The sequence below is a fragment of the Culex pipiens genome, chromosome 3 (assembly GCF_016801865.2).
Source record: "Culex pipiens pallens isolate TS chromosome 3, TS_CPP_V2, whole genome shotgun sequence".
In the NCBI taxonomy this organism is placed as follows: Eukaryota; Metazoa; Arthropoda; class Insecta; order Diptera; family Culicidae; genus Culex; species Culex pipiens.
In genome coordinates, this window is record NC_068939.1 from 15,894,718 (window position 1) to 15,918,496 (window position 23,779).

Here is a 23,779-nt window from a genome sequence, read left to right on the forward strand (position 1 = left end):
GTTAATCAGTACCTCACTAAACATCAATCATTTAAAACTCGTAAAATCATCTCAAGTTATAAGTTTCATTGTTTAATCCTTCATTCTTTAATTACAAATGATTTTGGTTCTATCTTTCCACAGCCGGCTGTCTAAGACTAGACCATTTCATTTAAAATTTAACAACCGATAAACGGGAAATGTCTCATCCGCAGCATCCGATTGTTTGCCTTGAGAATAATATATAACATCTTTCAACAAACACTATGATTTTGGGTCGCATCATCATCTTCTATGATGAATCCTGACCAAACACCCTATCCTACTAACAAATTTTCAGGTTCCTGGCGCTTGTGGGGTGTAAGCACAGAGTAAATCAGCTGCCCTAGTAGCAACCTGCGCTAACTAACATTCCCGTCCCTTAAAATCGAGGTCTACAAACTGACATGGCGGGCGCCGTTGGTGGCCAATGACTGTTACCTATTCGCAACTGATCTAGCTTTAGCAATCATGGTGTTTTATCTTTTCAGCGCATTCATACATGCTGTTGATAAGGGAAACACCACTAGATCGTCGAAGCCTATAATCAGTAGTGCTGAAAGGATATTACGGTTCTGTTCAGCAACGGAGGGGCAACCATGGGTGATCTCTCATGCTCATGCTCATGTTTTTGTTCAATTGAAAACTTTTTGCGGTACTGTGCACTGCAATTTCACAAAAAAAATTTTAAACTGATTCATTCATGCTAAAAATCTGAATTGACGAAGGAAAATTTGAGCAAATAGTAAAGGCAAGAAAATACAGCGGGGGTTTCAAAAAAGAATTGGGAATTCGTTTCCAAGGATGATTTCTTTTTTTGTTTGAACATTTGGATCAAAAACTGAGAAAAAGCAGTTTAATCAATTTACCAGCAAAAAAATGCTCACAATCTATATCAATATGCTCAGCGTGTATGAGCGGCCCTGTGTACACCACCTTGGAAGACGGCCAACAGGGCACACAGCCCGCAATCCGTGCCCGTAGGTACTATCGTCCCTGAGCGCCAGTTGACCACCGTCACCGGTCCTTACTTATGGCCCGCTGCTGCTGCGTAAATATTGCTCATTGATATTCATTGCAGCTCGTTTTTCATAGAGAGAGCGCGCGCAGAACTACCGACGCCATGCGTCTCTCCCCTGGTGACGCCGGCCATGTCTGTACGACACCGTGAGTAAAGTGCGTGAAAATGAATGTATTCATGATGACAGCAGGTCTTTTCCTTCTAACGCACGAGTGTAACAGTCCTTTTGTGGTGATAAAAGGGGGTAATTTTACGCCTTTAAGGAATGTTTGTTCCCTATTAATTGTGTCACCTGCATACGGTACTCAAACAGAAGCGTCCAAGAAGCTCAATTTCGCTTTCATTATCGAATTGTTGCATTGAATATGCTTCAATATATGCAATTATGGAACCAAATCACGTCGCAAGCGGTTATTGTGGCGTTCCAAAAGTGTCAAGTTTGACCGCGAGCAAATCGTTGCACGTGTTGAACCATCGAGTTGATAAACGTAGACACCGATTGAATGATTGTCCTTTGGCGTGGACGGTGCCAAATTGAGTGATTGGTTTGGCAACACTGCCAAAATTATTGTTATACTGTTGCATCATCCAAGAAGCAGCGAACTTTCGGTGTAGAATATGAAAATCTTAAGAAAAAAAATTTGCATTTGCTTTCTGCAACAATCATCAAAAGTGCATCCTCAATATCAAGAGTGTAACGCAAATGTAAACAATGCAGGCACTAAACCCTTAATGTAATTCCCCCGTTTGATGTTGTGCGTAATTGCATTAATTAGTTGCACAAGCCGTGCTCTTGCACAACACTACACATACACACATGCATCGCATAATAGTTACGCATACAAAACCACCTAACAATATAATCAATCGGACAGAAGAAGCACCCGAGCACCTCCCAATCTCACGACGACATCACCCTACACCACAGACAAAAAGACATGATGATTCGAAAAAAAATATAACAAAATTGTGGTCTCAAACGATCTGTCAAAAACAAACATATTCTGTATTGGATTGTTTTGGAATGTAATGGATTAAATTTAAAACATGTTAAAAATATTTTTAAAGACAACAAATTTTGTTTATCAATGTTTTCAATCTAAAAACAGTCATCTTCAGTATCAATATTAATTTACAACCATTCCCAAATTTATTGACAAAAACGTCTCTTTAACTAAAATAAGAATTGCCCAACCTTCACCCCGACTACTTTTGAAATTTTTTAATGACTGTCCCTTAAGGCCGTTCATGAAATATTGAATAAATATGCCAAGTTTCTGAATTCTAAAAATAAGATAGAGACCAAATTATCACATTTTAAACACAAGTTTAACTAAAGCATGTATTATCTGACTTTCGCTTTTGGCTTCGAAGTTTTATGCAAAAACAAGTTTGACATTACTTTTTAATGCAAAATTGAATTTGCAATCGAAAAGTACTTTACAGATTTTTTGATAAAGGGCTCCGTTTTCAAATACACACAGATTTTTTGATAAAGGGCTCCGTTTTCAAAATATAGCCACCGAAAGTTTGATTTTAGCGAAATATTTGCAGTTTTTCAATTTTTGAAAATAGTGACCATGAGTGACAATTTCTAAAAATATTTTTTTTGAAATATTCAGAAAATTTGCTATACAATTGTCTAAGAGACATTGAAGATTGGACCTCGGGTTGCTGAGATAGAGCTGCTTTAAGAAAAAGAAACACGAAAATTGAAGTTTTCCAAATCTCACCAAAACAACCCACCTTTTTCTAATGACGATATCTCAGCAATTAATGGTTCGATTTTCAATGTAAATATATATAAAACATTCGTGAAATTTTCCGATCTTTTCGAAAATAATATTTTGAAAATTTTTAAATCAAAACTAACTTTTTAAAAGGGCCAAATATTGAATATTACGCCCATTTAAAATGCTAGTCTTGATTTAAAATTTTCAAAATATTTTTTTCGAAAAGATCGGAAAATTTCACGAATGTTTCATATATTAACATTGAAAATCGAACCATTAATTGCTGAGATATCGTCATTAGAAAAAGGTGGGTTTTTTTTGGTGAGATTTGGAAAACTTCAATTTTCGTGTTTCTTTTTCTTAAAGCAGCTCTATCTCAGCAACCCGAGGTCCAATCTTCAATGTCTCTTAGACAATTGTATAGCAAATTTTCTGAATATTTCAAAAAAAAATATTTTTAGAAATTGTCACTCATGGTCACTATTTTTAAAAATTGAAAAACTGCAAATATTTCGCTAAAATCAAACTTTCGGTGGCTATATTTTGAAAACGGAGCCCTTTATCAAAAAATCTGTAAAGTACTTTTCGATTGCAAATTCAATTTTGCATTAAAAAGTAATGTCAAACTTGTTTTTGCATAAAACTTCGATTTTTTCAAAAAAATTTCACTATTTTTTCAAAAATTCATAACTCAGCGGCAGATTTTTTGACCATGTTTCTCTATGGCTCAAAAGTTGCGGATTTTTGTCCCCTAAAACATATCAAAAAATCTCGAAAATCAAAAAATACGTATTTTGGGAAATTCAGTTTTAGTAAAAAAAAAGTTGATAAAAAAAATCTGCAATTTTTTTCCGTGTACCTATTTTTTCTCAAAAGTCCTCAACAATACCTACAACTTTGCCGAAGACACCGAATTGATCAGAAAATTCACTCAAAAGTTACAGCTGTTTGAATATTTACATACCATTTTTGTATGGACAGCTGCCAAAATTGTATGGAGACTTGTATGGGTGAACCAATGACACAAAATAGCATATTTGGTCACAAGGAAGGCCCCCACAAAGTTTGAGCCAAATCAAAAAATACAAATAAAATCCATTTCCGGTTTTGGTAGAGAATTGCTCAAATTATCTAAGGTACAGGTATGCAAGGTTGCCAATAAAAAAGTTTATTTTATGAATCAGGAATAAAATTAAGATTTAAAAAATCTTCAAAAAATATATTTTTTTACATAAACTTCCAAATTTAAGAAACTTGAAAAACAATGCAAACAGTGTTTTTAGTAAAAAAAAAGTAAATCATGCGCAATTGATTTTTTATATCGTTGCCATTTAACACATGTGCAACGACCAAATAAGTTTTAATGGTGTTTTTCAAGTTGAAATTTACGAGGTTTTTCATAACATTTTACAGAAACAATAACAAAACTGCCTTATATTATTCGAAAGAAAATAAAATAATGAACAAATTTTTAAAACCAAGAAATATGAATCTTGTTTGCAACACTGCTTTATTAACTTGTTTTAATCGTTTTGTTTTTTTTTTATCAAACATTATTTCCAGTCCATTTCTGCTTCAGAAAAAAATCAGAACTGGCCCACAATCCCAAAAGGTTCAGCACCCCTGACATAAATGATTTAAAAGGTTAGCAATTCTCCCAAGCATGAACAATTTTCTTGGTTTGTTTTTTTCATTTGGGTGAAACTTTGTTTTTCCATACAAAAAGAATTTAAAACATTCAAAAATCTGTATCTTCTGAAAGTATTTTCTGAACAATTTGGTTTCTTGGGCAAAGTAGCAAGTTGCAGATATTGCTCAGGAAATCTCAGGAAAAATAACACTCTGAAAAACTTTCTTTTTTCACCTAAAAATAAATTCAAAATATTTTTTTGCAATCCCGCTATGAAATTGACAACTTTTCCTGTCCTTCTGGAGAAACGAAACGGCCTTCTGTTAACTACCAAAAATGACAGATTTGAAAATCAATACCTTTTAATACCAGTGCTGAAAAGTCCAACTTTTCAGTACTGAAATGGTTGCTGAAAAGTTGAGCTTTAAGCACTTGTATCGAAAAGTAACATTTTTCAATATTGTTTTGTTTTGAATGTTGAATTTACTTAACCCATGAATGTTTGACATAAAATTCCATTCAAAAAGCGTTTTTCGGAATTGCAAAAAAAAATTGTATGGAACTCGTTGCAAAACTTAGTTTTTTCAGCATTCGTCGTATTTATCTAACTCGGTAAACCTCGTTGGATTAATGTACGACTAATGCTAAACAAATATTTTTTTCGCAGCTTGTTGCATAAACTACTATTTCTATTATTTTTTTCAAATTTCATGGTTTGGCAGGGGTGCCAACCCTGCCAAATGAATATTAGTTAACTTGTGCCACAGCTCAAAAGCTGTCATTTTTTTGTCATTCAAAATATTTCCAAAAATGAGAGGTGGTTGGTGGTTATTTTACCCAATCCATTTTTTCGTGTGTAAACTTAATACAAAAAATGGCTTTTTTTTAGAGTTTAACTCTTATATCTGAGTTCTAATTCGGGTGAATGATACTTAAAATTATTTAGCGATTAATCTTATTTATAATTTTAATCTTTTTCAATTATTGTAAAATGTCAAACAATTTATCAAAACACACTCTTTAATTATCAATATTAAAGCGACGTCTATAGAGTTTTTGGAAACGCCTTTTTAACATAGATTTTCAATTTTTAAAGCCAATCCGGATGTAAAAAATTGTACATAAAAAATAAATACACTGTAAGACATTCATTTACGCATTTTTAATTAATTGTTACGCTTTACAATTATTAAAGAGATAACTGGCGACGAAAATTTGTATAAATAATCTAATTAAATCTTACATGAACGAATAAAAGCATTGTTGATTAAGTTTTCGTTTCCCTTTCAATACGATTTGAAGCTATTTTTCCAAGAGCAGCATAATGCTGATTTCAGTTCATCATTCTTCCAGCAGTCCCTTAACATAAAAAGAAACTCGATGGAGAAATGCCCAAACGAATTGAAACAATTCAAAACAATCGTTTTTTTAAACCACACTGGGATGGTCAAGTTTCATGTCTATTTAACTCTGATTCCCACTGTCATCGCCCGTTGGCACGTGATGGTATGCAAATGAGAGACAAAACACACACACACAGAAATTGGTTGAACCAGGTTGTCGAAAATTGGTTCGTTACCGGCGGTGATAAATCCACTTTAAAGAGATAATCTCAACATGCCGAAAATGCTCCTCCAAAAAAGTAAATAATTCACTTTTCGTGGAAATGGAACCGCAACTGGCACGCAAACTAAATTGTACTTTCTACCGAAAAAAGAAACATATGTCACGAACACCATCATAACTCTTTATTACTAGATTTGTGGGCCATGTTTTCGTGCCCGAAAATAATTTTTCACTCGTTTACACCGAAAAATAGCTGCATGCCACAAATACTCCAAACGCAATAAAAAATAATTCCAACCAATTGTTGCGTCCTCGTCGTGGTCGGCGTCATCGTTGTTTTGGTGTTGGTACGTGACGAAATAAAATAATTTTTAAATGGCTTGATGAATACAATTTTAGCGGTTCAAGTTGTCACCATGTTTCAGGTGGATGTTTGATGTTTTTAAAATTTAAACTAAAGTGATTAAAAAGCGTTGAATTATTTATTGTTTCAAATAAAAAAATTAATAAAATATATAGTACAAACTACAACATTGTAAGCCAGTCTGAAAACAAATCGATTAGAACTGCCTGTTCGTGCGATATCCATTTTGGGACAGGATGTAATAACCTGGTATTATTATGAAGTCAAAACCATAATGAAGCCAACCCTTCCGATCGTTATCAGCTCGTTACTGGCCATTGTTGTCTAGTGCTATGACTCTCATCTAAATTAATATTCATCGAAATTAGTTTTTGTGTTTGGGATTCACATTGAGCTGTACTCATGGTCAACTAGTTAGATAAATAGATCGGTGTCATCCAATTTTCAGATATATTTTTTTTCACAGAATCAAATTTCAGATCATGAGCATTTTCTTTTCTTCAAAACAATTTTCAAATTGTCTTTTTCCTCGCAACCCACCTGTTGATGTCCACTGTTCATGAAGGCAGCTTTCCCCGCGGACAATCCAAACAACGCCCAAAGCTCCCGTAATTCGAGCGATCAAACCCTCCAAATAACAACAAAAAAAGAACCTGCTCAATTGAATAAATTATTCAGTCACTTGCACAAATCCACAAACCCAGTGCCCAACAAAAAACCGTGTGTGTGTGTGATGAATTTTTGTCTCGTAAATCAACGCTCCTATGTCAACAAACAAACCAGCGCAATCAACTCGGGGTCAGAAAAAAATACACAATTTTCGCGACTTTTCCGCGTGGAAAATTCGGTGTAACCGAAGGAAAAACAAACTCTCCGGGTTGTGGTGTTGATGTTGAGACCGGGCAACCACAAACTGAACTGTGGGGAAAAGTGCACTTTTCCAGCTTTGGCAAACAAACAAAAGTGCTACACACGAACAAATACTCTTAAAAGTTTGTTAACTGCTGCAATGAGAGGCTAAGCGAATTTTCCTCTGAAATTGATCATCAGCACAAGTTTACACGCGTTCCAGGTGATCGGAATGCCCGGTTTCATGAATGATGATGCTGACAGGTAAGAACATCTGCGTCCCTTTAGTGGGTCGATTAAGTTTGATGGGTGAAGCTTTTTTAAGGGGTTACTCTTTAAGTTTTTTTTTTAGTAGGGTTTTTGAAGATCAATAAAAGAACCTACTGTAAACTAGTTTCATGAAAATCACTATTTTAAAGATTATTTGAAATGCTTAAAATTTATTTAAAGAAATTAATATAAGTAATCTTAACAATCAGTACATAACCCCATAACAACAGTCTACGAGATAAAGCCCTCTCCCAAAGGGGTGTGGGTTAATTACCAACTCGACTATCGTAGCACAAAATCACTATTCGTCAAATGGGGCGAACAATCAGAGGTACATCTATGACAGGTTTATGAGTGGCGTGGGATTAACCAGCTCGCACTAACAGTAGAATCCGTAAATGGTATTCTGAATTTTCAAAAATGTTACAGCGAACAAAACTAAGCGTCCAAACAGCAATTAATAATTTTGTATTTAAGAATTGTAAATTTTTTTGAAAACTTAAAAACAACAATACCAAACTTCTATTTCGTAAAATCGCAAAAACTCGTGACGGATACAAGCAAACTTCTTATGCTCATAATTGTTTTGTTATTATCTGCTCTACACTTATGTAGAATATTGATACACTCTAAAAAATAACCCTGCAAAGTTACAAAAAACGAAATTATAAAATTTAAAATAATATTTCTAATCAAAAACAATGACCCTTTTGGGTTATCGCAGATTCGAAAATTTCCCTTAAAATGAAATGTCTCAAAAAAAAATTAACAGCGAGTAACGCAAAATGACAAAATTTCTGAGACAACTATTGTATGTCCAGAGTTTTTTTTTTTTTTTTTTTTTTCAAAGGACCTTTTAAAAAAACTCTGGATTTGTTTTATATGAAAAAGCCGTTTGTACGGAATTCTGAGTACGCCATCTAATCGGGCGTTGAAAAGCACGTATTTTTTGCATGACCAAAAATGGAAGGGGGCGTACCGCACATCCGTCACGAGGTATCGATAAAAGGAGCTCGGATTCGGGGTCAGAGACAAAAATTACCCCTTAGGACATGATTTCACGCAAATCGAAGAGGGGTTGAGGCAACTGCTGTGTGAGGTGGCGGAGAATAACCCTCCGATTTGGATTAATTGGATTGGATTGGATTGGATTGGATTGGATTGGATTGGATTGGATTGGATTGGATTGGATTGGATTGGATTGGATTGGATTGGATTGGATTGGATTGGATTGGATTGGATTGGATTGGATTGGATTGGATTGGATTGGATTGGATTGGATTGGATTGGATTGGATTGGATTGGATTGGATTGGATTGGATTTCCATGCATCTTTTTGCGATTGATTTCAAGGTTTAATATAGTACCAGAGTTATGATATCTTTGAAAAAAATGCTTTTACAGTTCTTGTATGTGTTTGTATGAAATAAATCCTTTTTGTGGTTTTTTAAGCAAACTTTCAAATATAACAATGACAATAATTTGGAGTAGATTTTATAAGTATAAAAAGGCACACATAATGCAAAACTTTCATGTTAACATATTAATCACAATGTTTATCATAAATTCTAGAATTTTTTTATTAGATTGTTTTCTGATCTATTAAACAATTTCAATTATTCCCGACATTTTTATTTTAAGGTGCAAACATTAACTTATTGACAAAAATAATCTTTAGAATTTTTTATATTTTTTGAAAACATGTTCAATTTCTGATAGGTTTTATTGAATACTGTAACATTAGAAGATAAACACTATTTTCATCAAATAAAACTCTATTTTTGCAATATATTGCCAAAAACCAATATTTTATTTAAAAAGGGGTATACAAATTGAGTTTAAACAATAATTTATGAGAGTGTTCCATTCTTTCAGACGTAAAAACATTTTAAATTTTTTTATTTATTGTTCTAAAAATTATTTTAAAAATAATTGATCTGTATATTTCAAAGTATTTTTTTTATTATTGAGCAATTCCAGCTCAAATGAGCAGTTCTCTCAGATTTCGGTCATTCGATTTTTTTTTGTATTTTTTAATCCGACTGAAACTTTTTTGATGCCTTCGGTATGCCCAGAAAAGCAATTTTGCATCATTAGTTTGTCCATATAATTTTCCATACAAATTTGGCAGCTGGCCATTAGGGTGGTCCAAATCCGGACTTTTTTGGGGCTACCCCCTGAAATCAAAGATTGACCCATCACTAGGCTAAATTCCAAATTTGAGCTCATTCTGACCACGGGAACCCCTCCCTCCAATCGCTTTAAGTTTGTATGGGAAAAATCGTCAAAATGTATGGAGAAAAGCAACTGTTTTACTTTTTCATCTGTGGAAGGCGCCATAGCTATCCGATTCTTACCATTTCTCAAATGTAGAACCTTTATTAAATTTAGATCAACTTTCCCGAAGACACCATATTTTTAGGATTTTTTCCCGCGAAGTTATTAGCGCTCAAAACTGACCATTTTTGCGCGGCCAACTGTAAGGGGCTACCTAACAACGATGTTTAATTACAATTCGTATACGCACGTGCTCTCTCTCAGGTTCAAACTCTCTCACGAGCTTGCTCGCCTGCCTGCCTGCCTGTTTACCTACAAGCGCGCGCTGTTTATCCGCTTGTACTTTTGTCGTCGTCGTCGTTTTCGTTTGCTATCCGCTGCGCTGCGTTCCTGGCATGTTTTTTTTATAATTTTCATAGCAGGTTTGTTTTGAGATATATTTAGCATATAAATTCTTAGATCACGTCATTTTTTTTAAATTGCACTGAAAAAAAATTGAATAAAAGGCAGCTTAGGCTTTGGCTTAGGCTCATTTAAAAGATTAAAGCAAATGAACAGGGTTTGTTCGTTTTTCCAAGCATTACAAGCAGTTGTTCGTAAATGGAGTTTTTTTTGAAAAGGTCCAATAAATCAAATTTCCAGTTTTTGCCTTTTGGGTGTTATTCAAACCGCCTTGAGTCAGGGGTATCAAAAAATACCCAAAAAGCAAAAACTGAAAATTTGGTTTATTGGACCTTTTAAAAAAAACTCCAGGTATATGCTCATTAGAGTTATTTAAAAAAAATCTTCAGGTAATACAAATTTTGTTTTTTTACTCTAAATATCATCCAACCAACTGCTTGTCCATTCGAAGGCAATTTGATTCCAGATATAAAACTAGCTAACTCAACAATCTCTATTTTTGAGGCTTTTCTTTTAGACATCGTTGCACTTTTTGGATGTTTCGGAATCTGACATAAACTTCTAATAATCGTCAAAAGCAAAATATACCGCAATTTGTTGTAAGGAAGATTGTTATATTTTCGGCAGATTAAAATATTTTGTATGGAATGAAAAATAGTCGTGATCATAAGGCTACGAAAAAACTTCAAATATTTTCTTTTTAAGCTTGTTTGATAGTATTCAAAAGTGGAAAAAACAGTTCCCATAATCGATTAATTGTCTAAGTGTATTGTTCTTTCTGAAATCTATACTTGACTAAGTTAAAAATAGTCTTTTATTTTTTCTAAAATAGTTAAAATCCCAGTCTTGAGTTTGATATGGTACCATTTAAAAAAAACTAGAAATAAATTTAAATTACAATATCCCTATTTAAAAATTTACTCAATAATAACAGATGACAATTCATGGAGGAACTAATTTATCGAAATTTGTATTCTCTCACACACGCTCTGATAATATGATATCTATTGTTAATCACATATTACATTTAATTTTATATCTCGAAATAAATATCGAAATATATCCTGAAAATTATAATAAACATGCCAGGAACGCAGCGCAGCGGAACGAAAACGATGACGACGACAAAAGTCCAAGCAGAGAAACAGCGCGCGCGCTTGTAGGCAAACAGGCAGGCAGGCAGGCAGGCGAGCAAGCTCGTGAGAGAGTTTGAACCTGAGAGAGAGCACGTGCGTGTACGAATTGTAATTAAACATCGTTGTTAGGTAGCCCCTTACAGCTAGCCGCGCAAAAATGGTCAGTTTTGAGCGCTAATAACTTCGCGGGAAAAAATCCTAAAAATATGGTGTCTTCGGGAAAGTTGTTCTAAATTTAATGAAGGTTCTACATTTGAGAAATGGTAAGAATCGGATAGCTATGGCGCCTTCCACAGGTAAAAAAGTAAAACAGTTGCTTTTCTCCATACATTTTGACGATTTTTCCCATACAAACTTTAAGCGATTGGAGGGAGGGGTTCCCGTGGTCAGAATGAGCTCAAATTTGGAATTTAGCCTAGTGATGGGTCAATCTTTGATTTCAGGGGGTAGCCCCAAAAAAGTCCGGATTTGGACCACCCTACTGGCCATACAAAAATGATGTATGAAAATTCAAAAATCTGTATCTTTTGAAGGAATTTTTTGATCGATTTGGTGTCTTGGGCAAAGTTGTAGGTATGGATATGGACTACACTGAAAAAAAATGATACACGGTAAAAAAAGTTTTGGTGATTTTTTATTTAACTTTTTGTCTCTAAAACTTGATTTGCAAAAAAAAACACTATTTTTATTTTTTTTATTTTTTTATATGTTTTAGAGGACATCAAATGCAAATTTTTCAGAAATTTCCAGGTTGTGCAATACAGATTTTTTCAAAAAATCGAAAAATTGGTCGCAAAAATTTTTCAACTTCATTTTTCGATGTTAAATCAAATTTGCAATCAAAAAGTACTCTAGAGAAATTTTGATAAAGTGCACCTTTTTCAAATTAAATGCATTTTTAGGTGACTTTTTTAAAAATAGTCGAAGTTTTTCATTTTTTAAAATTAGTGCACATGTTTGCCCACCGTTGAACAAAATATTTTTGAAAAGCTGAGAAAATTCTCTATGTTTTGCTTATTCGGACTTTGTTGATACGACCCTTAGTTGCTGAGATATTGCCATGCAAAGGTTTAAAAAAAAGGAAAATTGATGTTTTCTGAAAATTTTATGGACAAACTAATGGTGCAAAATGGCTTCTTTGGGCATACCGAAGACACAAAAAAAGTTTCAGCCGGTTTAAAAAATACAAAAATTAAAACTTAAGAAATAAGACCAATTTCGTAGAGAATTGCTCAAATCAGGATTTTTTCTGGTTCTTTTGTACCCGACCCTCTTCGATTTTAATGAATCTTTGTAGACATGTTATCCTACGCTAATATAAGCCATTTTTGTGTATATGGAGCCGATAGTACTCGAAAATAACATTTGAGAAGGTCGTAAGTTATTTAAATATTTTCGTATTTTGCAATTTAAAAATTACTGTTTCTCGAAGCCGCATCAAAAAGTGGTCAAAAACAAACTTATAGGAAATTGGACAGGCTTTTTGAAAAAAAAACACACTCAAAAAAAATACATGCCACTTCTACGAGATTTTTTGATTTTTTAGTTTAAAAGTTAAAAGTTGATGTTCTTGCAAATAAGCCGAAGGGGCAAATGGAATGAGAAAAGTTGAGAACCACTGAGTTATAGCCATCAAAATGTTTTGAAAAACTGAAAAAAATTCCTGTTTTTTTACTTTGTTGATCGGACGAGCAACTTCTTAAGGTGAAACGGAAAGGCAGCTCCATATTGACTCCACGACTAGAGTTTTTGGAAGCACCTTTGAGGAAAATGTCGTTACTTACAAAATCCTTGGTTTTTCAGACATAAATAGAGCGATAGCAAAAATAATCTGTCCAGTTCAGAAATTGATGTTATGCAATTTTCTACACAGTTTTTGAAATATAACACAAGTTACTCTAGATTCATAAGCATAGAAAATAAAGAAGTTATAAAAACATTTGAACGTAAGAAGTACAAAAAACTTTAATTTATTTTTAGAAGACATTTCTTCAAAGAACAATTAGTTGGAGAACATATTTTTTTTACAAACCAGAACCAGAAAATGGTATTCATAACGAAATAACACTTAAAAATCGATTGATCTATTCGGCAAGACCTCATCGTGCGCACAGCTAACGCAATCCTCCAACAAGTACTTAACTTCGTCATCAGATTATAGCTTTAGTTCTCGTAATAGTAGAAAGATACCTATCAAAATCACTCCCCCATAGCCAGCCTCCGACCGTCCAAGGAACGCCTCAACAAGCAATAAAAATTTATGTTTATTAGATGTGAATGTGTGGTTGTGTGTGCGCACGTCTGTTTGCAGCTCCCCCTTAACAATTAAACCCGTGTAAATGCAATATGAATGACTGTGCTCTTCCTCCTCCTCCTGTCAGTTGTTTTGTTATTTGCCATAGTCTATATGGCTTTTTCACGTTTTGCAGAAACAAAACCGTGTCGTCTCCACGTGTCTGGAGCCTGTGGCAAAACTGGCTGGCACCATCATCGGAGGACGCTTTCGCACAGGAGATGCCCTGTCTTGTCCGTCGCACTCCGGTGACTAATGGGCCAACGACACTAAACTGTGCGAAATGTCCTGCCGGCCTGGGGGAACAGTGGGTGAAACTGTGAAATTTGCGGTCAAAATTTGGAATTTTAAAAATCTGATAAAAAAAATCCATAAATTCTTTCAATTTAACTAGGTTTAGTAACAAATTTTAAAAATATAAAATTTGACCACTTTCCAACCCACTTAACCCTTAGTGCGGCATGGTGCCAGATATTTATTACCGACCTTTTGGAGAGACGCGCGCATAAAGAACACCAAGCTGCTGTCGCGCGCCGGACTGGGTGGCATATCGCTGTCAATGATATAATTGATTAATTGTCGGGGAGCTTTTATGGTTTTGCCACAAACGGACACACACACGAAAACAGTCGTCATCGCCGCTGCTGGATGATAAATTAGAGGAACAGCTACTAAACTCGTGTTTAGCGAATCGTCACAACGTGATTAGAAGTGGAAATAGAAGCTAAATCTGGTTTAATCATTTGTTTACATAAACAGTCATTTGGCAGCTTTTGGTGTGCTTGTTAAGTTTGTTGATGAGGATCCTATACAGAAAGCATTATTGCCTTGCTACCCAATGCCAATCGTTTCTGTGATCTTTGAATGAAAATTAAAGTGAAATTTCCTGAATCTTAAAATTAATTTAATGTTTTAAAATTTGTGGTTTTTTTAAATAAGTGTACAGAACAGTTACAGTTATTAACAATCATTTATGACCGTCACAAAAGGCAATCAGCATTTCAAGCAGGGTGGCGAGAAAAAAAACGAAAGCATAAATAATTAATTTTTCCCACACTTTTTCCGAACCCTTCAAACAAAACGAAGCCCTTTCATTGAGCTGCTGTTCTAGCACCTCTAGTCGACAATCTTAGATCGACTGCTTAAGATTGGGCGGGAGTTGTATGCGTGCACATTTGACTAGCGCTTTAGACGAGTTCTGTCAGATAATTAGGTTTGGTGCAATTAGTAGAAGTACGTGAAACTAGAGATGTTCAAAAGATTTTGCGATTTTTTTTAACAAATCGTAAATTGCATATTTTATATATTTGCCAAATTTAAAAATAATCAAAAAAGCAATAAAGAAAATATTTTGAAAACATACGAAAATAATTAAACAACGGTAAACTACATTCCCCACAGAAACCACTAAACGCAACCCTCCACCCTCTCCTAATTCAAAGAACAGCGCTCCTAGATGATTCGGCGTAATCGGCGGGCGGTCGGTGCTTATTTTTACACTATTTTTACACACTCGCGAATGCAACAACAAGTTTGGTTCCGCGGCCGAGAGTGAGAGAGAGAGCGACTTTCGCTTTAATCACGTCATTTTGTACAGAAATTCGGTGTGATTACCACTACAAATCTCAGCGTAATCGGTCTCTGGAAAATCATAAAAAACGATAAAATCTAAAAAATGCAAGATAAAATTTTCAATATTTTTTTTTTAATTTCTAAGGCCGATGCAAATATTTAAAAAAGTTTTTGTCCCACGGCCCTGGCCGAGGTCAAGGGGGGCGCAAAAAAATAAAAAAATATAAAAATTTAAATAACAAGCCATAGTCTACACATTTAAATGAAAAATGTGTTTTAAAATGCATTTTACACTTGTTCAGTTGTTTTGCAATCATTAGTTTTCAAAAAATCTAAGATCTGACAAAAACAAAAATTGTATCGAAAAAAAAGATTTTGCATCGAAAATTTTCAAAAAATCTTAAGATTTTTTAATAAACCCAAACATGCTAAAAATGATTTAAAATGCAGAAGAATGTATTTTAATTTGATTTCAGCTGGTTGCACTTGAATTTTCATTGAAATTTTGAAGTTTATTGTAAAAATATTTTTTTTGCCCCCTGATTTTTCGGGCCAATTTTGAAGGGGGGGGGGGGGGTGACAAAAACTTTTAAAAATATTTGTACCAGCCTAAGTTGAAAAGGTTTAGTGACTTGATACAATTTTATGACATAAATATAAAAACAAAACAACAAATCATAAAAACCAAATAAATATTTGGGTAATTCTCTACCATTCAAACGAATTCGATTTGCGCGAAACGTTGCCCTTAGGAATAACTTTCGTCCTGATCACGAATCCGACATCCGTTTTTTGATATCTCGTGACATTTTTGAATATTTTCAATAATTTGCCGCCTGAAATGGTGATGATATGGAAATATTGTGTCAAAATTTATTTAAAAACTTCAAACATAAAAAAACATAAGTAAAGTAGTCATTAAAAAAATTAATAAACAAAAAGATTTATTTAAATTACATTAATTTTGATCAATCACCACAGATAAATATTCGACAATTAATGAGATATTGACAAAGAATGAGATAATTCATCATGCTGTAATCAAATTTTTTAGCAATATTTTTTAATTGTTTTTTAATAGTTTTCTGGGTAGATCATTTAGTTGCCTAATCTTTAAAAATTTCCCGGAAATTCTCAAAAAAAAACAAAATAAAAATTTGCCTTTCTATTTGGGTAATTCTCCGCCAACTCACACAGCAGTTGCCCCGACCCCTCTTCGATTTGCGTGAAACTTTGTCCTAAGGGGTAACTTTTGTCCCTGATCACGAATCCGAGGTCCGTTTTTTGATATCTCGTGACGGAGGGGCGGTACGACCCCTTCCATTTTTGCACATGCGAAAAAAGAGGTGTTTTTCAATAATTTGCAGCCTGAAACGGTGATGAGATAGAAATTTGGTGTCAAAGGGACTTTTATGTAAAATTAGACGCCCGATTTGATGGCGTACTCAGAATTCCAAAAAAAACCTATTTTTCATCGAAAAAAACACTAAAAAAGTTTTAAAAATTCTCCCATTTTCCGTTACTCGACTGTAAAAAATTTTGGAACATGTCATTTTATGGGAAATTTAATGTACTTTTCGAATCTACATTGTCCCAGAAGGGTCATTTTTTCATTTAGAACAAAAATTTTCATTTTAAAATTTCGTGTTTTTTCTAACTTTGCAGGGTTATTTTTTAGAGTGTAACAATGTTGTACAAAGTTGTAGAGCAGACAATTACAAAAATTTTGATATATATACATAAGGGGTTTGCTTATAAACATCACAAGTTATCACGATTTTACGAAAAAAAGTTTTGAAAAAATTGGTCGTCATCGATCATGGCCGTTCATGGTCACCCGCGACAGACACGGACGACGAAACAAAGAGAAACGCAAAAAGTAACTTTTTCAAAACTTTTTTTCGTAAAATCGCGATAACTTGTGATGTTTATAAGCAAACCCCTTATGTCTATATATCAAAATTTTTGTAATTGTCTGTTCTACAACTTTGTAGAACATTGTTACACTCTAAAAAATAACCCTGCAAAGTTAGAAAAAACACGAAATTTTAAAATGAAAATTTTTGTTCTAAATGAAAAAATGACCCTTCTGGGACAATGTAGATTCGAAAAGTACATTAAATTTCCCATAAAATGACATGTTCCAAAATTTTTTACAGTCGAGTAACGGAAAATGGGAGAATTTTTAAAACTTTTTTAGTGTTTTTTTCGATGAAAAATACGTTTTTTCGGAATTCTGAGTACGCCATCAAATCGGGCGTCTAATTTTACATAAAAGTCGCTTTGACACCAAATTTCTATCTCATCACCGTTTCAGGCTGCAAATTATTGAAAAACACCTCTTTTTTCGCATGTGCAAAAATGGAAGGGGTCGTACCGCCCCTCCGTCACGAGATATCAAAAAACGGACCTCGGATTCGTGATCAGGGACAAAAGTTACCCCTTAGGACAAAGTTTCACGCAAATCGAAGAGGGGTCGGGGCAACTTTTCCCGATTTCGTGTGAGTTGGTAGAGAATTACCCATTTGTCAGCAACATTTGAAAATGCATTCGAAAATTTACAACAATGGGTTAAAAATCCATTTGATTTAATTTAATTAATTCTAATGTTCCTAATGAACTCATCTGCTTTTCAGAAATTTTTAATTTCCAAATTTTCTTAAGTATTAATCATTATCGCAATCACTAAAACTTGTCACTTCAGTTTCAAAAAATTCAAAAACTGAGAACTTTCCGTATTTGAAGTAATTAAAGTATTTAAAGTATTTAAAGTATTTAAAGAATTTAAAGTATTTAAAGAATTTAGAGAATTTAAAGAATTTATAGAATTTAAAGAATTTAAAGAATTTAAAGAATTTAAAGAATTTAAAGAATTTAAAGAATTTAAAGAATTTAAAGAATTTAAAGAATTTAAAGAATTTAAAGAATCTAAAGCATTTAAAGAATTTAAAAAATTTAAAGAATTTAAAGAATTTAAAGAATTTAAAGAATTTAAAGAATTTAAAGAATTTAAAGAATTTAAAGAATTTAAAGAATTTAAAGAATTTCAAGAATTTAAAGAATTTAAAGAATTTAAAGAATTTAAAGAATTTAAAGAATTTAAAGAATCTAAAGAATTTAAAGAATTTAAAGAATTTAAAGAATTTAAAGAATTTAAAGAATTAAAAGAATTAAAAGAATGAAATGAATTAAAAGAATTAAAAGAATTAAAAGAATTAAGAGAATTAAAAGAATTAAAAGAATTAAAAGAATTAAAAGAATTAAAAGAATTAAAAGAATTAAAAGAATTAAAAGAATTAAAAGAATTAAAAGAATTAAAAGAATTAAAAGAATTAAAAGAATTAAAAGAATTAAAAGAATTTAAAGAATTTAAAGAATTTAAAGAATTTAAAGAATTTAAAAAAATTAAAGAATTTAAAGAATTTAAAGAATTTAAAGAATTTAAAGAATTTAAAGAATTTAAAGGATTTAAAGAATTTAAAGAATTTAAAGAATTTAAAGAATTTAAAGAATTTAAAGAATTTAAAGAATTTAAAGAATTTAAAGAATTTAAAGAATTTAAAGAATTTAAAGAATTTAAAGAATTTAAAGAATTTAAAGAATTTAAAGAATTTAAAGAATTTAAAGAATTTAAAGAATTTAAAGAATTTAAAGAATTTAAAGAATTTAAAGAATTTAAAGAATTTAAAGAATGAAAAGAATTAAAAGAATGAAATGAATTAAATGAATTAAAATAATTAAAAGAATTAAGAGAATTAAAAGAATTAAAAGAATTAAAAAAATTAAAAGAACTAAAAGAATTAAAAGAATTAAAAGAATAAAAAAAATTAAAAGAATTAAAAGAATTAAAAGAATTAAAAGAATTTAAAGAATTTAAAGAATTCAAAGAATTTAAAAAAATTAAAGAATTTAAAAAAATTAAAGAATTTAAAGAATTTAAAGAATTTAAAGAATTTAAAGAATTTAAAGAATTTAAAGAATTTAAAGGATTTAAAGAATTTAAAGAATTTAAAGAATTTAAAGAATTTAAAGAATTTAAAGAATTTAAAGAATTTAAAGAATTTAAAGAATTTAAAGAATTTAAAGAATTTAAAGAATTTAAAGAATTTAAAGAATTTAAAGAATTTAAAGAATTTAAAGAATTTAAAGAATTTAAAGAATTTAAAGAATTTAAAGAATTTAAAGAATTTAAAGAATTTAAAGAATTTAAAGAATTTAAAGAATTTAAAGAATTTAAAGAATTTAAAGAATTTAAAGAATTTAAAGAATTTAAAGAATTTAAAGAATTTAAAGAATTTCAAGAATTTCAAGAATTTCAAGAATTTAAAGAATTTAAAGAATTAAAAGAACTTAAAGAATTTAAAGAATTTAAAGAATTTAAAGAATTTAAAGAATTTAAAGAATTTAAAGAATTTAAAGAATGAAAAGAATTAAAAGAATGAAATGAATTAAATGAATTAAAAGAATTAAAAGAATTAAGAGAATTAAAAGTATTAAAAGAATTAAAAAAATTAAAAGAATTAAAAGAATTAAAAGAATTAAAAAAATTAAAAGAATTAAAAGAATTAAAAGAATTAAAAGAATTTAAAGAATTTAAAGAATTCAAAGAATTTAAAAAAATTAAAGAATTTAAAGAATTTAAAGAATTTAAAGAATTTAAAGGATTTAAAGAATTTAAAGAATTTAAAGAATTTAAAGAATTTAAAGAATTTAAAGAATTTAAAGAATTTAAAGAATTTAAAGAATTTAAAGAATTTAAAGAATTTAAAGAATTTAAAGAATTTAAAGAATTTAAAGAATTTAAAGAATTTAAAGAATTTAAAGAATTTAAAGAATTTAAAGAATTTAAAGAATTTAAAGAATTTAAAGAATTTAAAGAATTTAAAGAATTTAAAGAATATAAAGAATTTAAAGAATTTAAAGAATTTAAAGAATTTAAAGAATTTAAAGAATTTCAAGAATTTAAAGAATTTAAAGAATTTGAAGAATTTAAAGAATTTAAAGAATTTAAAGAATTTAAAGAATTTAAAGAATTTAAAGAATTTAAAGAATTTAAAGAATTTGAAGAATTTAAAGAATTTAAAGAATTTAAAGAATTTAAAGAATTTAAAGAATTTAAAACAATTTAAAGAATTTAAAGAATTTAAAGAATTTAAAGAATTTAAAGAATTTAAAGAATTTAAAGAATTTAAAACAATTTAAAGAATTTAAAGAATTTAAAGAATTTAAAGAATTTAAAGAATTTAAAGAATTTAAAGAATTTAAAGAATTTAAAGAATTTAAAGAATTTAAAGAATTTAAAGAATTTAAAGAATTTAAAGAATTTAAAGAATTTAAAGAATTTAAATAATTTAAAGAATTTAAAGAATTTAAAGAATTTAAAGAATTTAAAGAATTTAAAGAATTTAAAGAATTTAAAGAATTTAAAGAATTTAAAGAATTTAAAGAATTTAAAGAATTTAAAGAATTTAAAGAATTTAAAGAATTTAAAGAATTTAAAGAATTTAAAGAATTTAAAGAATTTAAAGAATTTAAAGAATTTAAAGAATTTAAAGAATTTAAAGAATCTAAAGCATTTAAAGAATTTAAAAAAATTAAAGAATTTAAAGAATTTAAAGAATTTAAAGAATTTAAAGAATTTAAAGAATTTAAAGAATTTAAAGAATTTAAAGAATTTAAAGAATTTAAAGAATTTAAAGAATTTAAAGAATTTAAAGAATTTAAAGAATTTAAAGAATTTAAAGAATTTAAAGAATTTAAAGAATTTAAAGAATTTAAAGAATTTAAAGAATTTAAAGAATTTAAAGAATTTAAAGAATGAAAAGAATTAAAAGAATGAAATGAATTAAAAGAATTAAAAGAATTAAAAGAATTAAGAGAATTAAAAGAATTAAAAGAATTAAAAGAATTAAAAGAATTAAAAGAATTAAAAGAATTAAAAGAATTAAAAGAATTAAAAGAATTTAAAGAATTTAAAGAATTAAAAGAATTAAAAGAATTAAAAGAATTAAAAGAATTAAAAGAATTAAAAGAATTAAAAGAATTAAAAGAATTAAAAGAATAAAAAGAATTAAAAGAATAAAAAGAATAAAAAGAATTAAAAGAATTAAAAGAATTAAAAGTATTTAAAGAATTTAAAGAATTTAAAGAATTTAAAGAAATTAAAGAATGTAAAGAATTTAAAGAATTTAAAGAATTTAAAGAATTTAAAGAATTTAAAGAATTTAAAGAATTTAAAGAATTTAAAAAACTTAAAGAATTTAAAGTATTTATAATATTTAAACTATTTAAAGTACTTAAAGTATTTAAAGTATGTAAAGTATTTAAAGTATTTAAAGTATTTAAAGTATTTAAAGTATTTAAAGTATTTAAAGTATTTAAAGTATTTAAAGTATTTAAAGTATTTAAAGTATTTAAAGTATTTAAAGTATTTAAAGTATTTAAAGTATTTAAAGTATTTAAAGTATTAAAAGTATTTAAAGTATTTAAAGTATTTAAAGTATTTAAAGTATTTAAAGTATTTAAAGTATTTAAAGTATTTAAAATATTTAAAATATTTAAAGTATTTAAAGTATTTAAAGTATTTAAAGTATTTAAAGTATTTAAAGTATTCAAAGTATTTAAAGTATTTAAATTATTTAAAGTATTTAAAGTATTTAAAGTATTTAAAGTATTTAAAGTATTTAAAGTATTTAAAGTATTTAAAGTATTTAAAGTATTTAAAGTATTTAAAGTATTTAAAGTATTTAAAGTATTTAAAGTATTTAAAGTATTTAAAGTATTTAAAGTATTTAAAGTATTTAAAGTATTTAAAGTATTTAAAGTATTTAAAGTATTTAAAGTATTTAAAGTATTTAAAGTATTTAAAGTATTTAAAGTATTTAAAGTATTTAAAGTATTTAAAGTATTTAAAGTAATTAAGGTATTTAAAGTATTTAAAGTATTCAAAGTATTTAAAGTATTTAAAGTATTTGAGGGGTTACATACATGTATATCGGAAAAAAGTCGGAGGTTAGTATCAGCACACACTTCAACTTTTTTAAATTCTTTTTTCAGGGCATTAAAATATACATTTTCACCTACTAACAAATCAAATTTGAAGACATTTGGTTGCACCATTGCCGAGATATAGCAATTTCAAGTTAGCAATTTCAAAAAAAAAACGGGTGCCACGATATCTCAACACTGTCTTGACCAAATCGGCTAAAAATGTTGGTGAAGACTCGTTAAACCGATTCCGTGTGCATGATGAAGCCCGATTTTCAAAAAAAAATATTTTCAAAAAAGATAAAAATATTTTTGTGTTTTTCATGAAAAAAACCATTTTTTTTATTTTTGTATTTTTCTAAAAAGCAAATTTTAAAAATTGGGCTTCGTCATGCACACGGGATACATCTTGAGAGTCTTCACCTCAAATTTCAGCCATTTTGGTCCTTCCCATCACGAGATATCGTGGCACCCGTAAATCAACTCGGGGTTTAGAGAAAAACGCCAACAATGTTTGACAGCTCGCTTTGCGCATGGCAAAATTTTGAGCTTAAATCGACTCTTACTCTTTAATCATGAAATATCTTCATGAAACTTTCAGGAGTGATTAATAATCATCCTTTGAGTTGATTTAAAAAATATTCTGTAATTTAAAATGTTGTGATTTTCTACATGTATGTAACCCCTTAAAGTATTTAAAGTATTAAAAGTATTTAAAGTATTTAAAGTATTTAAAGTATTTAAAGTATTCAAAATATTTAAAGTATTTAAAGTATTTAAAGTATTTAAAGTATTTAAAGTATTTAAAGTATTTAAAGTATTTAAAGTATTTAAAGTATTTAAAGTATTTAAAGTATTTAAAGTATTTAAAGTATTTAAAGTATTTAAAGTATTTAAAGTATTTAAAGTATTTAAAGTATTTAAAGTATTTGAAGTATTTAAAGTATTTAAAGTATTTAAAGTATTTTAAGTATTTTAAGTATTTAAAGTATTTAAAGTATTTAAAGTATTTAAAGTATTTAAAGTATTTAAAGTATTTAAAGTATTTAAAGTATTTAAAGTATTTAATGTATTAAGGGTTAAGCGTCGTTGCCTCTCACCCAGTCGGCCAGGGTTTGATCCCAGAAGGTCCCGGAGCAAATTTTGAGACGAGATTTGTCTGATCACGCCTTCCGTCGGACAAGGAAGTAAATGTTGGCCCCGGACTAACCTAAAAAAAGGTTAGGTCGTTAGCTCAATCCAGGTGTAGGAGAGTCGTCTCCCTGGGTCCTGCCTCGGTGGAGTCGCTGGTAGGCAGTTGGACTCACAATCCAAAGGTTGTCAGTTCGAATCCCGGGGTGGATGGAAGCTTAGGTGTAAAAAGAGGTTTGTCAACAATCAAGCCTTCGGACACCTAGTTTCGAGTAGGAATCTCGTAACCGAGAACGCCAAGGAAATGCTGTAGAGCGAATTATTTGATTTAATTTGAAAGTATTTAAAGGATTTAAAGTATTTAAAGTATGGTTAAGCCGTTAATCATTTTCGAAGAAAATTGATCATCACTCTAAAATTCTCTGTATTGAATTAAAGTTAACGAAGTCAGAAGTGGGTGAAATTTAGTGAATCATAATGGATGTTTCGAGATTGTCTATTATGTCTTTTATGATTATTCTATATTATGT

General features: G+C 29.8%; 2 protein-coding genes across 3 annotated transcripts in view; both read right to left on the bottom strand.

The window, feature by feature from the left end:
* Positions 1 to 23,779, bottom strand: part of LOC120418039 (neurocalcin homolog) — a 328,306-nt gene that overhangs the window by 257,429 nt on the left and 47,098 nt on the right. The gene's annotated exons all lie outside the window — the stretch shown is intronic.
* The window catches only part of LOC120418038 (neuronal calcium sensor 2), a 280,465-nt gene that overhangs the window by 215,051 nt on the left and 41,635 nt on the right, over positions 1 to 23,779 (bottom strand). The window contains exon 1 of one of the 2 annotated variants that reach the window (XM_039580283.2): positions 6,873 to 7,004. The exons of the other annotated variant lie outside the window; for it this stretch is intronic. Coding sequence (XP_039436217.1) covers positions 6,873 to 6,893 — 21 coding nt within the window. The 5' untranslated portion in view covers positions 6,894 to 7,004. Of the gene's footprint in view, positions 1 to 6,872; positions 7,005 to 23,779 lie in introns of those variants that run through there. 2 annotated transcript variants of the gene reach the window in all.